Source organism: Falco rusticolus, chromosome 1 (assembly GCF_015220075.1).
Source record: "Falco rusticolus isolate bFalRus1 chromosome 1, bFalRus1.pri, whole genome shotgun sequence".
NCBI lineage: Eukaryota > Metazoa > Chordata > Aves > Falconiformes > Falconidae > Falco > Falco rusticolus.
Genome location: NC_051187.1, coordinates 86,344,017 through 86,364,331, shown reverse-complemented (window position 1 = coordinate 86,364,331; position 20,315 = coordinate 86,344,017). Strand labels below are relative to the sequence as shown.

The 20,315-nt window shown below is 47.8% G+C and overlaps 1 protein-coding gene across 2 annotated transcripts in view; it reads left to right on the top strand.

The window, feature by feature from the left end:
• Positions 1 to 4,563, top strand: part of DDRGK1 (DDRGK domain containing 1) — a 39,710-nt gene extending 35,147 nt beyond the window's left edge. For both annotated transcript variants that reach the window (XM_037387884.1, XM_037387874.1), the window contains 3 exons: positions 684 to 740; positions 2,125 to 2,173; positions 3,483 to 4,563. In XM_037387884.1, the coding sequence (XP_037243781.1) occupies positions 684 to 740; positions 2,125 to 2,173; positions 3,483 to 3,655 (279 nt within the window). In that variant the 3' untranslated portion in view covers positions 3,656 to 4,563. The remainder of the gene's footprint in view (positions 1 to 683; positions 741 to 2,124; positions 2,174 to 3,482) is intronic.
• The last annotated feature ends 15,752 nt before the right edge of the window (positions 4,564 to 20,315 follow it).

Sequence of the window (20,315 nt, the reverse complement as noted above, 5' to 3'; positions counted from 1 at the left end):
GCAGTAAGAATCTCTGTCAAAAGCCAGATGAAGATTTGCAGTTCCTGCTTCTGCTTTTGTTCTCAGAGATTGCTGCACTGCCTGTGCCCGAGTGTGTTAGCAGTACACTTCCAACACTGACAATTTTAATAAGGTGTTCACTTGCTTAGGAAGATTAATATGGCATTAATACACAACATTAATACACAACATTAGTGAAATAGGCTAAAGTTCATAATGCTGCCAGTCTTGTCTGGATTTTTATGTATGTGCCAATATGTACCAGTGATCTTTTTAAAAGGTACTTTGAAGCATCTCTCAAACAAAAAGGGATCTTGTTAAAGCATACTGAAAATTAAAGGTAGCAGTTGAGAAAGTCAGCATGAGCAAGAACAGAGCCATAGCTGTTTATTGTGATTGTGCTCATCCTGTCCTCCTAACATAAGAAAAGGTTCAGGATGAACACTGGCAAATGTATTTGAGTCTTTACTTAAGTGGGTCAGAGCATTCACGCTTTCCATAGAGCAGACTGGTTTAAGTAACTGAAGTTAGTTTTTCATCAGAGAAAAGTGCTTACTAGGAAAAGTTAGTTAGAATGACAGGTTCTACTTTGTCTATTAAATGCATTATTTTATTTGAAAGGAAAACAAATATGTTAACCCTCTAATTCATCAGCTGCGTTTAACTCTTGTTTATTTCCATAGAAAACAAAGGTAATCCAGCTCGAGGACTTGGCTTCACATTTGGGTTTAAGAACACAGGTAAGGACTAACTTTTGGGGTGCAAGTACAAGCCATGACTTTAAAAGGACAGGAAAGTGGAGTAAATAAGGGTAATAGTTACGCAAGTGTTTCAGCATTACTGAAAATGTCTGGATTTTGGTCAAGATCAGCAGTCGGCCCTAAAAATGTGGCCACTCATCGAACTACCACCCGGCTGGTGAAGGACTGTTGTTGTGCAAGATTGTTTCAGTGAAAAGTGCTCACTCTGCCTCTTGCACAGCTGCCTGTTGGGTAATGTATCCTATAGTGTTTGCAAATATGGTAATAAGGCAATTCAGGCTACTTGGGGATAAAAAGCAGAGCTAGAAGCACGTTCAGACACCGTCTTCGTAATTGGAAATGTTAGATTTGCAGACAATCAATAGATGAGGTGTTTTGCTCCAATTGCTTGTGTATTCTTAGAACACTGAAGAATTTGTATCTTCTGGTGCATCAAGAAAATTGTCCTGCTCAGCACCATATAAGCCTGTCAAAGTGAGCTCATGGTGTGATATCTGTCCTTTCCCCTCTCCCTGGCCCCATCCTTTTCCTGTTCTCTAAACATTTTATGTTTTGACTCTGAAGAATAGTCATGGCTTGGTTTATTTTATTATGAGAATATTTGACATGTATTTCTAAGTGACCAGTGTTTTCTGTTGTTGTGTACCTTAATCTGATCTTGGGGTACCTCAGCACAGCATCTTACACTGCTGTAAGTCCAGGCTGCTATGCCCCTTCCTCTCTCTTAAACCAGAACTGGTTTAAGCATGCAGTGAGGCAGTTGAGGGAATTTATCTGGTTGAAATCTAAACTATAATTTGCTTCTGTGGTCACATAAATACAACAAAGGGAGGGAAGCAGAACTGTGGGAGCCAAGGTTTAGATACTTGCTGAAGGTGCGGTGGAAATGCATGCTTGGAGTAACTATAGAGTCAACCCAGCAATAAATTCAGCCAGTTGTTGCTTTGCATTAGTAAAAGAGGTTTCCTCTTTAAACGGAGCAGGAAAAAATATAAAAAGCTCTGGAATGTATCGAGTGTAGCCAGGTTCTTGGAGAAGTACCTAAGTGCACTTCATGGAACTTGCATGTTGCATTGGCACTATACAGCCTTTCCCTGAGAAGATTTCTATAACTGTCCCCCCACATTCCTTGTACAGCCAGGTAACAGCAATAGAAGTCTTATTTGGGGGAAGGGAAGTTATTTGAACACCCCAGAGGGCTTACTGCATCTGTCTGTGTGGAAATACCAACGTGTATCCTTTACTGTAGTCTTTAACACAGAGGATTTAAATGTAAGCTTCCATCTGTATTTTATCTGAACATGCAGAAGGTTTTTTTTCTCCCTCTTGATCAGGTTTTTATTCCTTTTTCTTTTCTAAACAGGATGCAATTAACAGAATCCAGGACCTGATGGCAGATGGCACTCTAACAGGTGACAGCCAAAACACAAAGGGGAATTTGTTGTAGCTGGTGAATAGGTGGCACAGAAAATGCCTTTGCTGTGGTAGAGAGAGGCTTCCAGTGTAATTTCTGTTTTTAAACTGCAGAGGATCCTAGCAGGACTTGATAAATAGGTATTTTCATAATTGCTGCGTCAGCTGCAGTGTAACTACTATTTAAAGCACGTTGGGATCTGGTTGCTCCTGTGATACATTATACAGGGGTGGGGGGTGAATGTTCCCAACACTCAGGAACCAGCACAAGGCTTCTGCATGTTGACTGAGCCCTGCTGAAGGCCTTCTGGGGTTGCTGAGCAGCCAGCTGCAAATGGTGTCTTCTGAAATCTGAATTTAAAAGAATCACTTGGATGTTTTGGGGTTGTTTGTAATTTGCTAACATGTTGTGAAAGTGCAGTGGCTAAAGCCAGGACCATGGCATGGCATGCTGTGGGAAAGGCAAACATGCGGGAGCACTCCAGGATGCTAGCCGTGTGCCCATGCAGTCCAAGTTGGAGCGTAAGCAGAGACCGAGCACGTGGGTAGTTCCCTGTCTGAACAAGTCTGGTTTATTACCGGGCAGCCTTTTTCTTTCCAAGGATGAAGTAAGAGAAGGTGCCACTGCAAACACTTATTAATCTGATACTGTGGCCATGGCTGGGAAACATCCACCTTGGTGGGTACCTGTGGATACCCATTCAAATGACCTAGTAGCGCTCTGAATCAAAGCATAAGGATGTGTACTGTCCTGGCTGTGTCTCTGGCCTAAAATGCATGGCAGTGGGGCGCTCCGCCTTGTGTTTGATCCTGTAACGCTTTAAAAACAGAGGTATCTGATCTCACTCTTGATGGAGGGACTGAAATACAGAAAATAAGCTTCATTCCCTTTTAGAGCGGTTGGAATGGCTGAGCTGGGCCCCGCAGGGGCTCAGAATCACCTCCTGGACCTTTCTGCCACTCTCTTTTCTCCACCAGCTGCTTGGGCCCAGAACATGGGCACCAAAACTATGTACTCAAAGTAGCTGCTGTGGTACTCCCAGCTAGCTGCACACAATGAAAAAAAATGTGTAACTTTGAACAAAATTAGTCTTACCAAGGCACTTGGCTATTGTTGTAGCCCTGCTCAAAGACCCAACAGCAGAGAGGAAATAAAAGCCTGACTGCTAGCACATTGTCCTGCCTGCCCTAGATGTGGAATGCAGCCTCAGCAGTTTGAACATCCCTTCCAAAAGAAGCAACTGATGTCTGTTGGGAAGTGAGAGGAGCCAGAGTGCTGACTTCAAGGTCCTTTCTTTCCCCCTGTAGGTGTGATTGATGACAGAGGAAAGTTCATCTACATTACTCCGGACGAGATGGCTGCTGTGGCTCAGTATATCAAACAGCGAGGACGAGTCTCCATCGCAGAGCTGGCCCAAGCAAGCAATTCCCTGATCAACCTCCAGCCTGACAGCCAAGCTGTGGCTCCAACTGTGGCGTGAAATTGTGGTGTGAGAAAACCCAGCAGGAATTTAACCTTTTAATGAATAAGCCACATAATTAAAAACAAACAAAGAACCCCTCTAGTCCATTCACAGTGCTTCAAGATAGGATGCTCTTTTTAAGGGTCAGCTGCAAGACTTGATCAAAAGTGTGTGTTCTTTTATGTTAGAGCTGGTATAAAATAGGACAGTCATTTGTGCAACAGAGGCTAGCCAGGAACTTGGGGCTAAAACACCGATGCACCTGTACCCTGGGAATATCAGTATTTACATGGTTACTTTATCCTGGCAGTCAGTCTCATGTGACTATACCCAAACTTTTTCCTGTTACCAGATTCTGATGTATCAAGTATATCTGGTTTTGATTGCATTCAGAATTCTCCAGGCTTTCTCTGCACTTTAGGGAGCTGTATAACTTTGTGGCAATGATGTACACAGCCCAGAATAATAGGTGTGTAGGGCTGAGGCTTGCAGATTGTGTCTTCTGGATCAACATTGGAAGGATAGAGTAAAAAGAAAACACTGCAAGTGTGTCTTTGTTCTTACTGAAATATATACTGAAACTCTAGAAAGAGAGCTTGCTATATTGTGAGAACTTCCAGAGGTTATTTCAGAAAACCTTTGCTATATAACTTAAGTTTTGCTCGGTTTATATAATGTAAAAAGTTCACTCGCAGACAAGCTGTGTTATTTTTCTGTAGCCAAGAGACAGAAGCACCTCCAGGGAAAGGCACTTGCCTCATCTATTGTGCAGGCCAATTCTACTGATACCAACCAGATTCTGATGATTCATCCTTTGAAGTAAGAGCCAGCTCAGTGCATCTGAAGGTCTCGGACACCCCTGCCCCATGGCCTTTGTGTTCTGGATGTTTAGGGGTTTTTAAATAAAGAAAAATTCAGGCACTGAGTCATGTGATTAATGTTACCAGTAAATTATTATTAATGTATTAATTGTAGGGGTCAGTATATGTTGCAACGGAGGGAAGACACAGTCACTCAATATGAGTGATCAGCAGACTTCATTTATTGTACCTTACAGTCACCTTTTATGCCTTGTTATAATTAGCTCATACATATTACAAAAGCTAAGCTCATTATTGGTTAGTTGCCTAAATACCAAGCCTGCCCCTAGTTTGTCTTCTGTAGTTATCTGTTCCCACCTGCAACATTCTTTTCCCACCGCAATCTTCCTGTTACTGTGTAACAAGGACAGCCAAGGATAGTGTATTTTTGCTTTACTTCAGCTAAGCTGAGAGGGATGTGCATTTTTGTCCAGCCAGCTGGACTATGTCTATGTGACCCTTTTCAGCTAGCCAGTTATCCACAAGTATATTTCCTGCATATAAGAATATTTATATTTTTAAGAGCCTGATTGATGCTTTTTTAATTCTCTTTTCTGAAATCAAAAGAATCTATGTGGATATACAGTAATTGGGGAGGGCGAGAGGGGCTGGTTTTGTCTCTACTAAACAGAGACACAACTTGAGGAGACTAAAAGCTGCGCTACCAATGAGACTAGATAGCAATAAAACAATGGAATGGCGCATATTTCCTTTTTAATCTCTGTACTGCTGCTGAATGTGATACTGTGCAGGAGCGCTGAGGTACAGTGCAGTACCATGTGTTGATGTGAAAGATCAGTACATCGTTACCGTGCTGCACAACAATAATCAGCAGAGAAATTACTTGAGATTTGAGGCTTGTAAAGTCTCTTAATTATTCAAAATTTGATTTTTGCCATGATTTTTTTGTTCGTTCTTAAACTATTTTTGTAATAAAACAATATTGAAACAATTGTGGAGATTTATATTAGAGATTTTTTTAATACTTTTTCAATGTGTTAAAGGGTTTTAGGAGATAAAGGAGCCAGCTAGCAATGCCAGCCTCCAGCATGCCAGTCAAAGACCAAAGGTATTCCATGAAATACACAGAAATAACTCCAAAGTACATTCAGTTTCTGTGAATGTAACAAGTAACACTATCTCGGGTGTGCAGTGCAAGCTTACTTCTGCTCTGCTAGTACAACTGCATCAACAAAACTGCCCTGCCATTTAGCATGGTGTGTGCAGTCTTGTACACACATCTGTATCTTAGCTTGGCCAAGATTCGCATCTTGTAGTACTAGAATAATCCAGACCATTTCATTATCGAAGTTTCACAGGGCTGTGCCAAAGCCAAAAGGGTTGTCTGTGCATGACTCTATGAAGACATGAGTAAAAGCTGCAAATTAAAGGAGGTGCTAGGCAGAAGAAAGTGATAGCCAAGTGTTTATTATGAGCTGAATTGATGTCTGTTAGAGGGCTCTGACATTAATGAGCACCTCAGAGGCGTGACTTACCTAAGCTCCAGAAGCTTCTGTTTGGAGCTCTGGGAGAGTGTTTCCATATTAAGTGAAGCATGTGAGGCAGGCAAGGTAGCCAGACCGAGCCCTTTCATGTGAGATGTGGGTCACCAAACAAGTTCTGTAGATCTTTCTGCATGTTGTCTGTCAGTGTGCGAGACAGAATTTAACCTGTAGGTCCCTCCTAGTGCTGAGCTCATACCTAATGCTAGGGTTTGGGGCTCTGTGCTTGCTTTTATCCATGATTCTTTACTAGGGATTCCCAGCATTGCACTTTGGACCTGACCGTGGCCATGCTGTTCCTGAGGTTGTGGAATTAATTATGTGGAAACTGGAGCATAGGTCGGTGATGGTCTTCGGAAGAGCTAATTGTCATCTGGCTTCACTGTGTTGTAGTCTCAGATGTGACATCAGCCACTATAAGATGTGACCAGGGTAATATGTAGATGGGGCTTGGAGCAACCTGGGCTAGTGGAAGGTGTCCCTGCCTGTGGCGGAGGGTTGGAACTAAGATTGTCTTCAGCATCCCTTTTAACCCAACCCAGTCTATGACTACGTAGCTGTGCCAGCAGCTAGTGTGTCTGTTGTAGTCCTCCTCTAGCATTGCCATTCCCGTTCTTTGCACCCAATTGCATTGTTTCAGTGTTCAGGAAAACTCACTTTTGTCGTTTTGGGGTGCTTTGTGATCTTCACTGCATGTGAACTGAGAGGCCAGACACTTACATGAGCCAGAGAAAAAAAAGTCTGGCTAACAACAAGCACCCACAGGCTTCTAAATCTTCTGAAAACTTCGGTGGAAGCAAACTCTGCTCTGCTTTGAAGAAATTATTTTACTTGCTCAGGTTTTCTAGATAGCTTACAGAGCTAAGGACAAATGGATATTGGTGCTGTGACCCGCAGGTCCGTTTCAGCCCTATGCCTTGGGGAACAGCCACCACTATTAACTTGTAACTTATTTTTCTGTTAAAGAGCATTATGATATTTTCTGGGAATCTACTTAGAAGATAGTTTGAAAACCTTGAATACAATTACTTCAGGCCATTTCTTTAGATGGTTTATAAATGAAGCATTGTAAACCTATGCTGCTGCCTAAGTCTGTGCTCATGCTTTTTCTGTGAAAGTGGAGGGGGAAGAAATTAAGGGCTATGCCCCAAAAATTATTTCACTGTCAGAATTCATAAATCATGTGATAACTCACATTTTGTATATCCCCAGGCAGGCAGTTATCCCCACTGGCACTAAATTAGGAGACATCCACGAGTGCTGTGCCGTGTCCCCAATGACCTGGGTGAGGATGGAAGCTGAGGATGCTGGCGGAGAGGTGGAATGGTCCATCAGCATGTGGGGTGCTCTCCTCTCCTCCTTCCCCAGTGCTTTAAAGCTAGCCCTGACCCTCTGTTACAGGGAACTGCTGTCCCATGGGATGATACAAGCTTGACCTGACTTGTCCACAGCACCGATCCACCCTACGTGCTTATGGAAAATTTTACTGGGTCAAGTACAAAACCGGGCTGCCATGTTCATCTGTGTTAGTGTGGTCCCCTCCCTCACATCTGTGTGCTGGTGGTGGCTGGGATGGAGTTAATCCTGTTCACAGTAGCTAGTAGGGGCAACGTTTTGGATTTCTGCTGGAAACAGTGCTGATAATTCAGGGATGTTTTAGTTACTGCTGAGTAACAGTTAAACTGAGCCAAGGGCTTTTCACAGACTCACAGGGTGGTCGGGGTTGGAAGGGGCCTCTGGAGATCACCTAGTCCAGCCCCTGCCACAGCAGGTTCCCCTCCAGCCAGCTGCACAGAGTCGTGTCCAGGTGGGTTTGAATGTCTCCAGGGAAGGAGACCCCACAGCCTCTCTGGGCAGCCTGTGCCAGGGCTCTGCCACCCTCAGGGTAAAGAAGTTCTCCCTCACATTCAGATGGAACTGCCTGTGTCGCAGTTTGTGCCCATTGCCCCTTGTGCTGCCGCTGGGCACCACTGCAAAGCGCCTGGCCCCGTCCTCACATCAGCAAGGAGGCTGGGGGGCACAAGGGGCTGGGAGGGGGCACAGCTGGGACAGCTGACCCCAGCTGACCCAAGGGACATCCCATACCATATAGCATCGTGCTCAGCATATAAACTGGGGGGAGAAGGAGGAAGGGGGGGACATTGGGAGTGATGGCGTTTGTCTTCCCAAGTCCCCGTTACATCTGCTGGAGCCCGGCTGTCCTGGGGATGGCAGAGCCTGCCTGCCCGTGGGGAGTGGGGAACGGCTGTTAAACTGCCTTTATCTCAGCCCATGAGTTTTCTCACCTTTACCCTTCCGATTCTCTCCCCCATCCCACGGGGGGGGGGGGGGGGGGGGGGGGGGCGGGGGCGAGCAGGCAGCTGTGTGGGGCTCAGTTGCCAGCTGGGGTTAAGCCACAGCAGTCTGGCACAGCGGTAAAATTCAGGGCAGTAAAATACTGGCAAAATAGTAAATACAGTAAAGTAGGAAAATTCTGGGACACAGGGTAGGGTTTGGCTGTTTTGAATTCATAAAAATTCAAAAGCGCTTCAGTAACTGCTTTCTTGGAGTACCTACCGTGTACAAACGTGACCCCTTACTGAAGTTTCTCATGGATATTTTCGCTGGTGAGCGTTAGCTCTTTCTGCCTTACGACTAAGAACCAGGGTACGGTGCACCCAGCTAAGCTCTGCCCAGGCTTTTCACTTCGGGCTGATCTGTATGCAAATCCCTCCTCAAAATTAGCTTTGGGCAAGGACAGGACTCCTGCTCCCCCTCTTTGTTAGAGGCAGGATGGTGTCGATGATTTGCTTCCTGCTGCTTTGGCCGATCTACTTTTATCATTTTTAAAAAGCTAGAACATCCCCCTAGTATTTGGCTTGGGAGGGCGGGGTGGGGGCGGAATATCCCTATTTTCTGTTAAACTTTGCCTGAGTTATGCAGCATTTACCACTGTGTTTTTCCTCTGAATTAGCACAAGAGCTCCCAAGTACTCTGGCTGTACATGGAAGAAATAATAATTATAATTACTAGCTCATTTGAGCGAGCTTGTCCTAATTTTGCCGTTCCACCCGAAGGCATAGGCTGAAAAAATCAGATTGAAAACCTTGTCTTCATATCACACAAGGTGAGATCTAACCAAGGAAAACTCCAGCTTCTTTTTCAATGAAAGGATATAGTCTCTATGAAGCATTTACAGGTTATAGAAATGTAAAAGCCATAAATGTCACAAGTTCTCATTTTATTTGTTTGTGATAGGAGTTTTAGAGCCCATCAGCCTCCTGGTTTCCAGGTTTTCTCTGTAACTATGGATACTAGGAACAGATTTGGGGTTTTGTTGTTGTTTGGAGGGGTCTTTTTTAATTGATACTGTGTGTTGATCCTTTTAGGAAAATGCTAAGTATCGCAGGATGGCAGTGAATCACAAAGCTGCAATATTCCCCCCTGCACAGGAACAGCCACGTTCTGGATTCACAGATTAATTTTTTTTTTAAAACCCCAAAAAGCAAATTCAGAGCATTAATACCTATGTATGACTTGAATGTAGAGATTCCCACAAAAGAGCTAATATCCAGGGAATTTGTGTGCCTGCAGCACCGTAGAGCTGATACTTTAATTCTTTTCATCTTCTGTGATTTAAAAAAACAAAAAAGTTAAAGTCCAGCAAAACAAAGGAGGGGAAGAAAAATCCCCTTCCTGCCCTAAAGATAAAGGAACATTTTGTGATCTCTATGGACACATCTGTATTCGTCAAGTGTGACATTTTCTCTCCCTGGGGACAAGTAATTCATATCTGTTTGTATGGTGAAACGAAGAGTGGCAGCAGCTAAACCGCTTTCTGGAACCATTTTCTGGAGGGTCCCCAGCTGGGCTGGGACCAGACTGGCGGCAGCAGTGCCCCAGCCCTTTTCAGCCCGCCCAGTCCAGATTTCTCTGCCTTCTTCACCCTTCAGAAGGCTTCTTGTTCCGAGGCAGGCTGGTTGGATGGCGAGATAGAGGAACCACCCCACATTTATTTGTTGACCAGTAACCCGATTCATTTCCCTTCTGAGTCAAAGATCTGTGCTTCCCTTTCTGACACCAAACAACCCCCCCAGCCTGATGTAGATCATCCCCTTCTGAAAGTGCCTGCACAGCTCTTTGATGGCCTCCCGAGTGCTGAGCTCGCACAGAACATCAGGGCAAAGAAGCTGCTGCTGATGGCATCCCAAGTTGTTGAATCCCCAACAACAGGAGAGGCTGCAAAGAAAAGCAGCTCCCAAGCAGTGGAGCTCCAGGGAAGGGTCTGTTTTGGAGACAGATCATTACCTGAAAGCCAGCCAGGCTGTGCTCAGGGCTGCTCAGCTGAGGACCTGGCCCAGAAAACTAATCAGATGCCTTATTAATTGGGTCCAGCAGGAATGTGGCTTCTTCAAAGTCAATGGATTTTGCTGGGCAGATGAACCAGAATGGTGAGATTTAAGGGTGTGATGTACACATTGGTGCTGTGAATGACCCGAACTGTCCTCACTGCAGGTGGGGTCTTGTGCAGGTCTTGGCTGGCAGCATTCATGCTGCAGTAGAAGCAGCTCCTCAACATTCATCCTGCATGTGGCTTTCTCTCCAGGAGCTTCACTGGCAACTCACAGTGGTTTGGGGAATCATCTAAAACCTCCAATTACCCTCAGCCAAAGTCCTGCTCAGCCATTGCCAGCTGATGAAACCCAGATTACCCCAACTTCTGATTACCCCAAGGTCTAAGGAACAGAAGGTGGAGGGTTTGGGAGCCCATCCATGAAGGATGAGGCGGAGCTGGGGCTATTCCAGACATGCCTGACTTGCATTTAGGTGAGAATTTCTGATACTTCACTGCAGGGACAGAGAAGGGTAGAGAAAATAATGGGAGCTGGATCTAGCTGCTATTTCTGTGCATTAGCTCTAATGGAAAGATCAGAGGTGCCAAATGCAGGGGATCCCATGCATGCCTCCAGGAGAACCAGGCACTGAGCTTCAGGCATCTTGTGTGTGTGCTGAGGACACCTGTACAGCTGGCCATGCACGCACAGGAAATCTGAAATGTTCTCTACCCGGATGGTTTGCGTATGCAAGTCATCTCTGCCAGTCACTTCTGCAGGCTGCAGCCTCACAGCTCCTCTATATGAGTGCCCTGGAAATATCCCGTATGTTAAATTCACTTATACGTGTATGTATGTGCAGTTGTCTCACTGACTCTTCCAGAGGTCAGGTGTTCAGGGACTGATGGATATCCTTGAATCCCTGGTAAATGGAGAATTTCCATCATTTTCTAACCAAACAAAAGGTACGATTTAGGGTTGTGTGTTAACACTGACCAGGTCTCAAATGATGGGGTTCATAAATGAAAAGATGCATGGAATGGGAGCTGGGGGCTGCAAATTGAAGTGAAGGCAATGTTAATGGGGCTTGGAGGAAACAGGGTCCTGAAGGACTCAGCCAGGTTCTGGGGGCTTGGCGGAAGGCAACAGAAGGTACACACGCATGTATGGCTGAGAAGCTGTGGGTATCTGCTGAGCAGGAGGTCTGAAGGACAGCAAACCTCTTAAGTATGAATTTGGGTGAGAAAAAAAAAGAGAAGGCCAGCTGGGGGAGGAGAAACAAGGTGGGGAACATGAAGCAAGATGAAGCGAGCAGCAGGCCCCACTGGAAGAGAAGGTGATAGCTAGAGACCAGAGGCCAGAAAGGAACTGGAGGATGGACAGAAAATGGTGAGAAATCACAGCCCAGCTAAGGCAGAGACAAAAGAGAAAGGCCTAGACACCCACGCCAGTGCCAGGCGGAGGATCTGCATGGCAGTGGACTTCTTTGAGAAAGGGCCATCAGTCGGTCAATGGGAGAGATCCAAACAGACTGACGTGCTGCCCGCTCGGAGCAAAGGCAGAGGCCATGGCCGTGCAGCTTGGAGGGAACTAGAGGAGCCCGGGCAGCAAATGGCACAACTAGAGCTGCCAGAGCCTTGTGTGACAGAGAGAGCGAAGGGACTGCAGAAACCACGGTGGGGTGGTGAGTGAACAGCTGAGATGGGATGGATGCAGCCTAGAGAAATCAATAAATTCAGAATAAAGTGTTCAAGGGAGGCTCTGGAGGCAGGATACCTCCCCAGGCCTGTACACAGCACAGACCACCCAGGTCAGCTGTTCTGCGAGGCGCTGGGCAGCAGCACCACGGTGCTTTGGAAAGGAGGGACCCAAGGAGCAAGCAGAAGGTCTCTCTGGGACCTGAAGGTCTCTCTGGGACCTGTTCTACGTTCAGGCACTTGAAGCAGTCCTGGTTCACATCACCTGTTGTATTTATTCCACCTTCTGTTCTTTCCTCTTTCTTTTCTCCTTTGGCAGTGCAAGTTGTTCCCTTGCACCCAAAGGATTTCAGCTTATCGCACTTGCTGATGGAAGTGGTTTCCCTGGCATCCTCACTGGCTTCACTGCTGTCCTCCTTGCCTTCATAAAAATCAAGTGACTGGCACAAATATGCATGACAGTCACAACCATCCTACCTATTTTGCCAGGAGACATGGGAGACATTGCTCTGGACATGGGAGAGTGGTTTTCCTCTCTTTCTTTTATCACCTACAGGAAAGGGGCATTTTCTCTCTTAAGGAGGGGTTTGTCCCTGTTGTGTATTTTAATCGCCATCCTCCCCGATGAAACCCCAGTGCTGGTATTCCCCAGGGAGGGGTGGAAATCGCAGCTGCAGCTGGCAAACCAGAGGGTGAAAGTGAGCACGGCTCAGAAGCTGAAGGTGCGGGAGAAGCCAAAGGTGTGGGACAGGTTCGTGCTGTGGAGCTGGGTGTCAATCCTCGCCCTCTCCCAAGGCACCGCCCAGGCTCCCGGCGGCAGAGGCAACCCCAAAACTCATTGATCCAGAGAGGAAAATAAATTAAAAGCTGTTAAGTCAGTGGGCTGTGGGGCATCTTGGCCAGATGCCATTGTCCCCACACGGTTTCAGGACATTGGAATTGTCTCATCAGTGGCAATGGAAGAGCCTGAACCGCTTCCCAGCTGCTGTCTCTGCTCCAGAGGAGCCTCCTGCTGTCACAGCCTCTCCCCTTGTCACCACAGGAGTCATGTCTACCCATCAGGGGGACTCTGGACCTCGCCCAGCCCCAATGCCCACAGTGGCTGCTGTGAAGCCCATCAGCCTGTGCTCTGAGTTATTTTTCTTTCCCTTGGGCAGCCATGGAAGGGCCCCGGGGCAGTGGGATGCTGTGGGAGGGGTGTAGAGTCTCCAGCTCCAATGATCCAGTATAGAAACTGATGGTGGGAACCCTCCTGTTTCCCAGGTGGCATCTGAGCTTGGCAGCTGGTAGACAATGTGATGTTGTGGGGGGGCTCAGGATCTCTTTCTGCTGCATGGCTCCCTGTGGGTAAATCGTGCTCCCAACCTTTCACAGGCTCAACCCACCTGGGTCTCCTGATGCATCCCACAGAGAGAAATAGATAACTGAAGCACACACAGGATGGGATCCAAACCCATGTCCATGTCCAAGGACACCCAGCTCAGCCACACGTTGTGCTCCTGGCCAGCTGATGCTGAGGTGGACGATCTCTCCCTGGCTCTTGTGCCAATGTGAGTAGGGGACCAGGTGAGTTCAGGGGCTTCTTCAGGTACAGGGTGGCGGCAGAGGTGGCAGCCAAGGTACATGACTGCCCACTCTGGAGGACAGAGAATGGACACAGCAGGACTTTTACAGCTATAACCTGACCTTTGGGCATATCCAGCATAGCAGTTTGCCCGGCTGATATGGTTGTCTCTAAAGCCTACAAAGTCCTATGCAGACCTGCACTGTGGGATGCAGTCTGGCAGCAGAGGCACAATTTCCTTTGGTCTTTCTTTCAGACCATTTTAGTGCCTGAATTTGGTTAAGATGACCTAAAAGCAGGATCAAAACGGTTACAGAGAGGATGACACTGTATACTCAGAGGCAAATCGGACATGAAGTGTGGGAGGGCCTGGCATCTCCTCCTAAAACACCTCCTGGTCAGGTGGATCCAGGGTCACCGCAGATGACAGAGATTTCTGGTTTGCCTCAGAGGAAAATTTCTGCCAGTATCAAATTAAGGTCAGGGGACAGAGCAGAACAATGGCCTCGTTTCAGCTTGGCAAGGGAATCTGGAATCAGGAGCAGGGGGACCGCAGTCATGTTTACGCTGCACGGTGCTGCATGGTGCGGGGCACGGGTGCCCTGGTTGTGCTGGTACCTTTGGACAGGCTCCCACACCAAAAGAGCTGGGGAATATTTGTGTGACTTATTTTCTTTCTCCACCCTCCTGCTAGGAAGATGCTCCTCTGGGCTGTCGTGTGTGAGCTTCTCACACTTTGCATGAGCTCTTTGGGGAGGGCAGGATTTTCAGGTGGCCAAGGGGGAGCAGTGGGACTCATGGGGGAAGCCTCTGAGCAAGGGGAAAGGCTGCGATGGGGCAACCACTGCAGAAAGGACTGCAGGAGGTGCTGCTGAAGCCGAAGCTGATCTGGCAGCACAAATAATGCAAGCATCTCTTATCTGCTCCGTTGCAAAGTCAACCCCAGGGTGGGATGAGGACATCCTGAGGGGGCACAGCAGCTCCTGAGAACGCCTTTCCCAGGGTGATGACAACCCAGCACAAAGTCAGGTTATCTCCATTTAAAATCATTTAATACTGCAACAATTTTGGCCATTAGCACAAGCAGTCCTCTGTTTCAGCTCTGGTCATTTTGTCCCATAACAACCAGCTACAGAAACCCAGGCTGCATTTCCCATCAGCCACCCCACAGTGGGACCCACGTTGGGTCTCTGCCATCTAACAGCCCGGCCCGTGACCCACCTCACCTTCCCTACGAGGGACCCAGCCACAGCCGAGGTTTCCATCTGGGTGCTCTGTGGGCTGAGGTCTCTGACCTCTGTGGGCTGCCTGCTGACAGAAAGGTGAAAGTAACTTGCCATCTGCAGAAAAGCTACAGCTCTTGGTGGTAACACTGAGGAACAACGATCAGTTGCAGCTTCTAACACAACCCACGTTCACTGTCTGTGTTGCCTCCATGCTTGCAGCTAAACCTCACAGCCATCCCCTCCCATCTGCCTGATCTATGCATCACCCTGTACTACTGCATGTACCTCCTTGCTGCCACTGCCATTAGCGCATTAAGGATGGGACTAACTGGTTCAGGGCTTTCTCTTCCAGGAGCAGTCACCTCCAAGCCATTCTCCATCCTTGAGGTGACCTCACCAACCCTTCAGTGTCCTCACAGACACTGTCCTGGTTTCAGCTGGGATAAAGTTTTCTTCTTAAGCAGCTAGCAGTTTTTGTTTTGGTGTTTTGGCTCTGATGTGAGAACAATGTTGATAGCACACTGATGGTTTTAGTTGTTGCTGTGTGATGTTTATACTAAATCAAGGACTTTTCAGTTCCTTGGGCCCTGCCAGTGAGAGGGCTGGAGAGGCACAGAAAATTGGGAGGGGACACAGCCAGGACAGGTGACCCAAGCTGGCCAAAGAGGTATTCCATACCATATGACGTCATGCTGAGTATATAAACCGGAGAAGTATATAAACTGAAGAAGAAGGAAGGTGGGGACATTTGGCATTATGGCATTTGTCTTCCCGAGCAACCGTGACGTGTGATGGAGCCTGGCTTTCCTGGGGATGGCCGAACACCTGCCTGCCCTTGGGAAGTGGTGAATGAATTCCTTGCTTTGCTTTGCTTGCATGCACGGCTTTTGCTTTACCCCTTTCCCCCACCTTTCCAGTTTGCTATTATTATTATTAGTAGTATTATTATTGTTATTATTGTTGTACTTACCTCTTTATTCTGTTTAAATTATTAAATTTTTCTTATCTCAACCCTTGACTTTCACATTCCTTTTCTGATTCTCCTCTCCATCCCTCTGAGTGAGGGGGAGTGAGCAACTGGCTGCATGGTGCTTGGTTGTCGGCCAGGGTTAAAACATGACACCAGACCAGCAGAAGACCTGCCCAAAGTTCCCTAGGGTGAAGCTAACTAAGGATAAACCTGGGGCCAAAATACTACATCGGCAGGTTGGGGCATGATTCGGGGTCACGGCCATTTGAATCGTTAATGATCTATTTGACAAGGAGTCCGCTGATTGTGGGTGATGCTCTGCAAGCTTCTGGCCGTAAAAGGTGGCAGCAGGTGAGCGCTAATGAGGTCCAAACGGCATGATACCAATGTACCTGGGTGCCCAGATCAGGGCTGAGCTCTGTCTGAAGCATCTCCCCGGCTCCCTGTGCTCTTCCTAAAACACCCCACGCGATCCACGCCTCTTCCAGGAGATGGCAGCAGCAGACCTCGCATCCCCCCCGTGCAGCATCTCTATGGCAACGGGAGCGAAGCATCCCCCAGAGCTTGGAGGGCGACCACAAGGTTAGGGAAAGCCATCGCTTCCCAGCAAACAGCCCATCTCCCAGCTTTCCAGGGCTGGGAAAAGCTTGAAAGAGGCTGCCTGCCGCTTTGTTCCTTGCCCAGCATCACAGCAATACAACTGAGGTGACAACCAGGGTATTGCAGTTGAATTAGCCAAGATTACTGAGTTTTCTTTTACTTCTTTTAGCAGGAGGGAAAAGCTACTGCAAAACTTGTGCAGCGTCTGGATGTGCCAAGGAGTGAAAATGGCAGCAATGACAGCAAGATGTTTACAGCAGCATCAACTGAGTCTAGCAGCTGTTGGCATGGAGCAGCCAGAGCAGGGAAACATTTGTGAGCTTAGATCCCTTCCTGCGTCTCGTAAACGGTTGATCTTCATTGTTGAGAAAGCTGGCTGCTCCCCCTTGGCTCCCTGCTTTCCAGTGTGCTACCACCCAAACTAAGCTGCTTAGCACATGTGGTATAATCCATCTCCAGGCTTGTGGCAGGAGCAGCAGTGGGAGCTAATTAACATGCACTAATATGTATGTTAACAAAATCTAGCTCCTACAGCAGGAAAATCATTATGCTTGTTGCCGTTTATTTGCACACTGAATTTTTGCCATTAGGCAGCACGTAATGTCGCGCTGCCGCTGGGGACCTGTCCCTCCATCTGTGACTAATGCCACTCACACGAGGGGTGAATTATGGGCAGCTCTGGCAGCAGAGCTCTTGGGACCCAGCTCAGACCTGCTCTGAGAAGCTACAGGGAAGGGTTTTTTTGGCGCGAACACGTTGTCATTCTTTGGAGTCAAAGCATAGCTCATAGTTAAGGAGGGCAAGGGAGGTGTTTGGAAAGGGATTTGTGGGAAGGTTTCAAAGCTGCTTTGCTGCCTTAGTACTTTACATTTGGCCGCTCAATCTGATGCTTTCAGAACTCCTTCTCAAACATTAGTCCCTGCAGCGCTGGTGAGGATAAGCCAACCACCGTCACTTCTTCTCCACCTTGTTTGTAGACTTAAGCTGAGCCCTGGAGCTGGTTTATCCTTTTTCTTCCAGCAGAGAGCAGGAGTAAAGCTGGACCTGTCCCGAGGCTGCTCTCTAGTTGCTAGATCTTTCCCTTTGGGACTGCAGCTCCAGCAAGAGGTGCTGACCATGCTGGTGTCACCCTGCTAGGACCTGATGCAGCATAACCAGACATTTCTCTTGTGTTGTTCCAGCCCTGGCTCTGGCTGATGAACTGCTGTGGTTTCAAGTCCCAGCTATGGACTGACACAGCAGATACAGCTGTATAGAAAAACACACATCACTGGGCTATCAGGATCCTTAGGATTCTTCTAGATTGCTCCTACCAGGTTTCTTCTCTATAAGGTTTACACCCACATTTTCTTTGGAAGTCTCCTGTTCAAGCATTGGGTAGGTCCCACCTTATTCCCACCTTATTTCGTTTTATAATTTTAACAGTTCTGATGGGCTGCAGGTTTTATGAGCTCAACAGTGTGTGATGTGGACTGTCCCAGGCCACATCCCTAAGGGATGGAGAGCCAGGAGCCGAGTGGGATGGCGCGGAGGCAGGGCAGGGACCTCGCCAGTTAGTGCCCAGCTCCACAGGACCTGGACAAGGGGAGCAGGAGAGGCCCATGGATGATGGTTATGCTCAGCCAAGAGGCCAGATCATCAGGCAAGTTGGTGGTGATGAGTCAGGTCTGAGGTCAAGCTGTGAAGTCAACCCAGGTCACGGTCAAAGGGTCCGTGGGCAGGCATGGGTATGACTGCGGCTGGGCTAGAGACCAGCACTCCTTCAGTGAAGCATAGGCAGGGAGTGGGGGCCCAGGGCTGAGCTGAAATGGGAGGGTGCCTGTCAAACACAGCCCTTTGGAAAAGTGGCCCTCAGTACCCACGGGACACACTGGAAAACATTGTGTTATCCTCTATCTTGGGGAATGGATGAGCTAAGCACTGAAGCCACATCTCTGTTCGACCACAGCAGCACATTTCATCTCAGAGATCTCATGAAACAGCAGGCACTTGGCATAGGTCACGTCTCCTGGCCTGTTTGGTCATTCCCCAGAGATGCTGCATGTCTTTGCTCTTTTTTCCTTTCCTAATTTTCCCCTTCTGTAATTATTTGTCTGACTGGCAGAAAGGATTCACACTAAGTTAGCAGAAGTTTATTCACATACACAGTCATCCTTGAGAACTGCCACTCACCAGCATACCAAGATATTTTGGGTAAATATAAATAGAATGAAATAAAGCTAGAATACAAAGTAAACTGCTTATGCAAACAGCAGAAAGCACCAGCCATATTTTCAAAGCACACTGATATCCTCTGCTAGAAGGTCACTTAGGCCAGGAAAAGTCATAGTCCAGCCCACTGTCCAGAGCAGCGTAAGAAGTGATGAGTGGCTGAGCTTCTTTTCTAAGCTATGATGAGCTGTACAAACAACAGCCAGGTCATCCCAACTACCTCCAAGGAACAAGATCCTGTTCTTGAAACCCACCTGAGGGATAACCCCAGCCTTTCGGACCAAAGGGGACCATGGATGTTGGAAATGTCTCTGAAGCATTCCCTCAGCCTGTTGGGCCTCCTCTTTGTGCAGAAGAGCAGAAAAGGAAAAATCCCAACACGGAAACACACACCTAAAAGTCTCATCAGTTCCGTAATGAGAATGGGGTGGGCCACTACACGTATCACATACCAAGGGTTCATCTACAGCAAGGACCAAGGGCTCCCTGCCTTGTAGACCATAGGAACTAGGGTTCATCACCAACCACCACTTCTCAAACCTTCCTTCCAAGACCAGACCCTGGTCTAGTCCAGACAACAATCTTGGACACAGCAGAAACATGCAACCAAGGCAGACAGACCTTCTGCAGAGGACTTTACTCATGCAAGGAGTCCTTTTGCTCCCCCAACCCATAGACAAAGTTATCTGCAGCTCCAGGGGGAACATCAGATACTGAGCTTGACAGCATCTGTACTGAGCCCAGGCCAGAAGAAGGGAGCACAAGGAGGTTTTCCTCCTATGCAGGGATTAACACTGGCTGGTGGGAACCACAGCCCTCCACTCCAACTCTGGGTGTTCAAGTTAGCATGTTTTTAAGGTGCATATACACCTTACGTGAGGAAAAAACCTACACTGAGTAGTTGCAGCTGGGCTCCCATGGCTCTTTCCTCTGCCAGCAGCTCATAGCTTTAAATAGAAACTTTAACATACAGAGAGCAGGGACCCTGAAAAAATGATGTCCCATCAGGATGGGAATGACCTGTGCCACCACGGAGTCTAAAAGGTCCCTCAGGTAGAGGATGGATCCTGCAGTGTCTCTGGCAGCAGGTGAAGATGGGATGCCAGCAGGGCAGGTCCAAGGGAGGCCGAAGGGAAAGAGGAGAACCTCAGAAGAAACCAGGTGCACTTGAAAGAAAGGCTGTGCTGGAGCCTGACATTGTCTGTTTCTCTTTTCCTCCCTCTCCACCTTCCCAGGAGAGTGTCTGGGTTTGTTAGCAGCTAGGAAAACCTTCTGGCCCAGATTCAGGCAGCTATTAAGATCCACAGTCCCAGCGGGAGCTGGAGGCTCCTTGAGGCTGTGGGGCTTGGCAAGCTGGAGCCAATGCTGGGGAAAGGCCATGTGGTCCCACCAGGTTCCAGGAAGCAAAAGGGTCTTCCCAGTGTGAAGGACACGGTCCGCGCATCCCCCATGCCCGTCTGGCTCCACCTGCCCAGCCCTGCTGGTTCCTGTCACACAACGTCCTTAGGTTTGCAGGAGTGAGCTCACTTGCTGAGATGAGCCAAACAAAACAAGCTGTGTAAGACTATTCCCAGCTTCGCTCTGACATTTGCCAGAGGAGATTTTGAGCACGAGAGCTGCCATCTCCTCGCTGCACTGCAAAATGCAAATCTGTGGCAATGCAACATCCCCATCCTCTGGTCCCCTGCCCCAGGAGGCATCCCCACCTGCATCCCCTCCATCAGTGACACCTGAA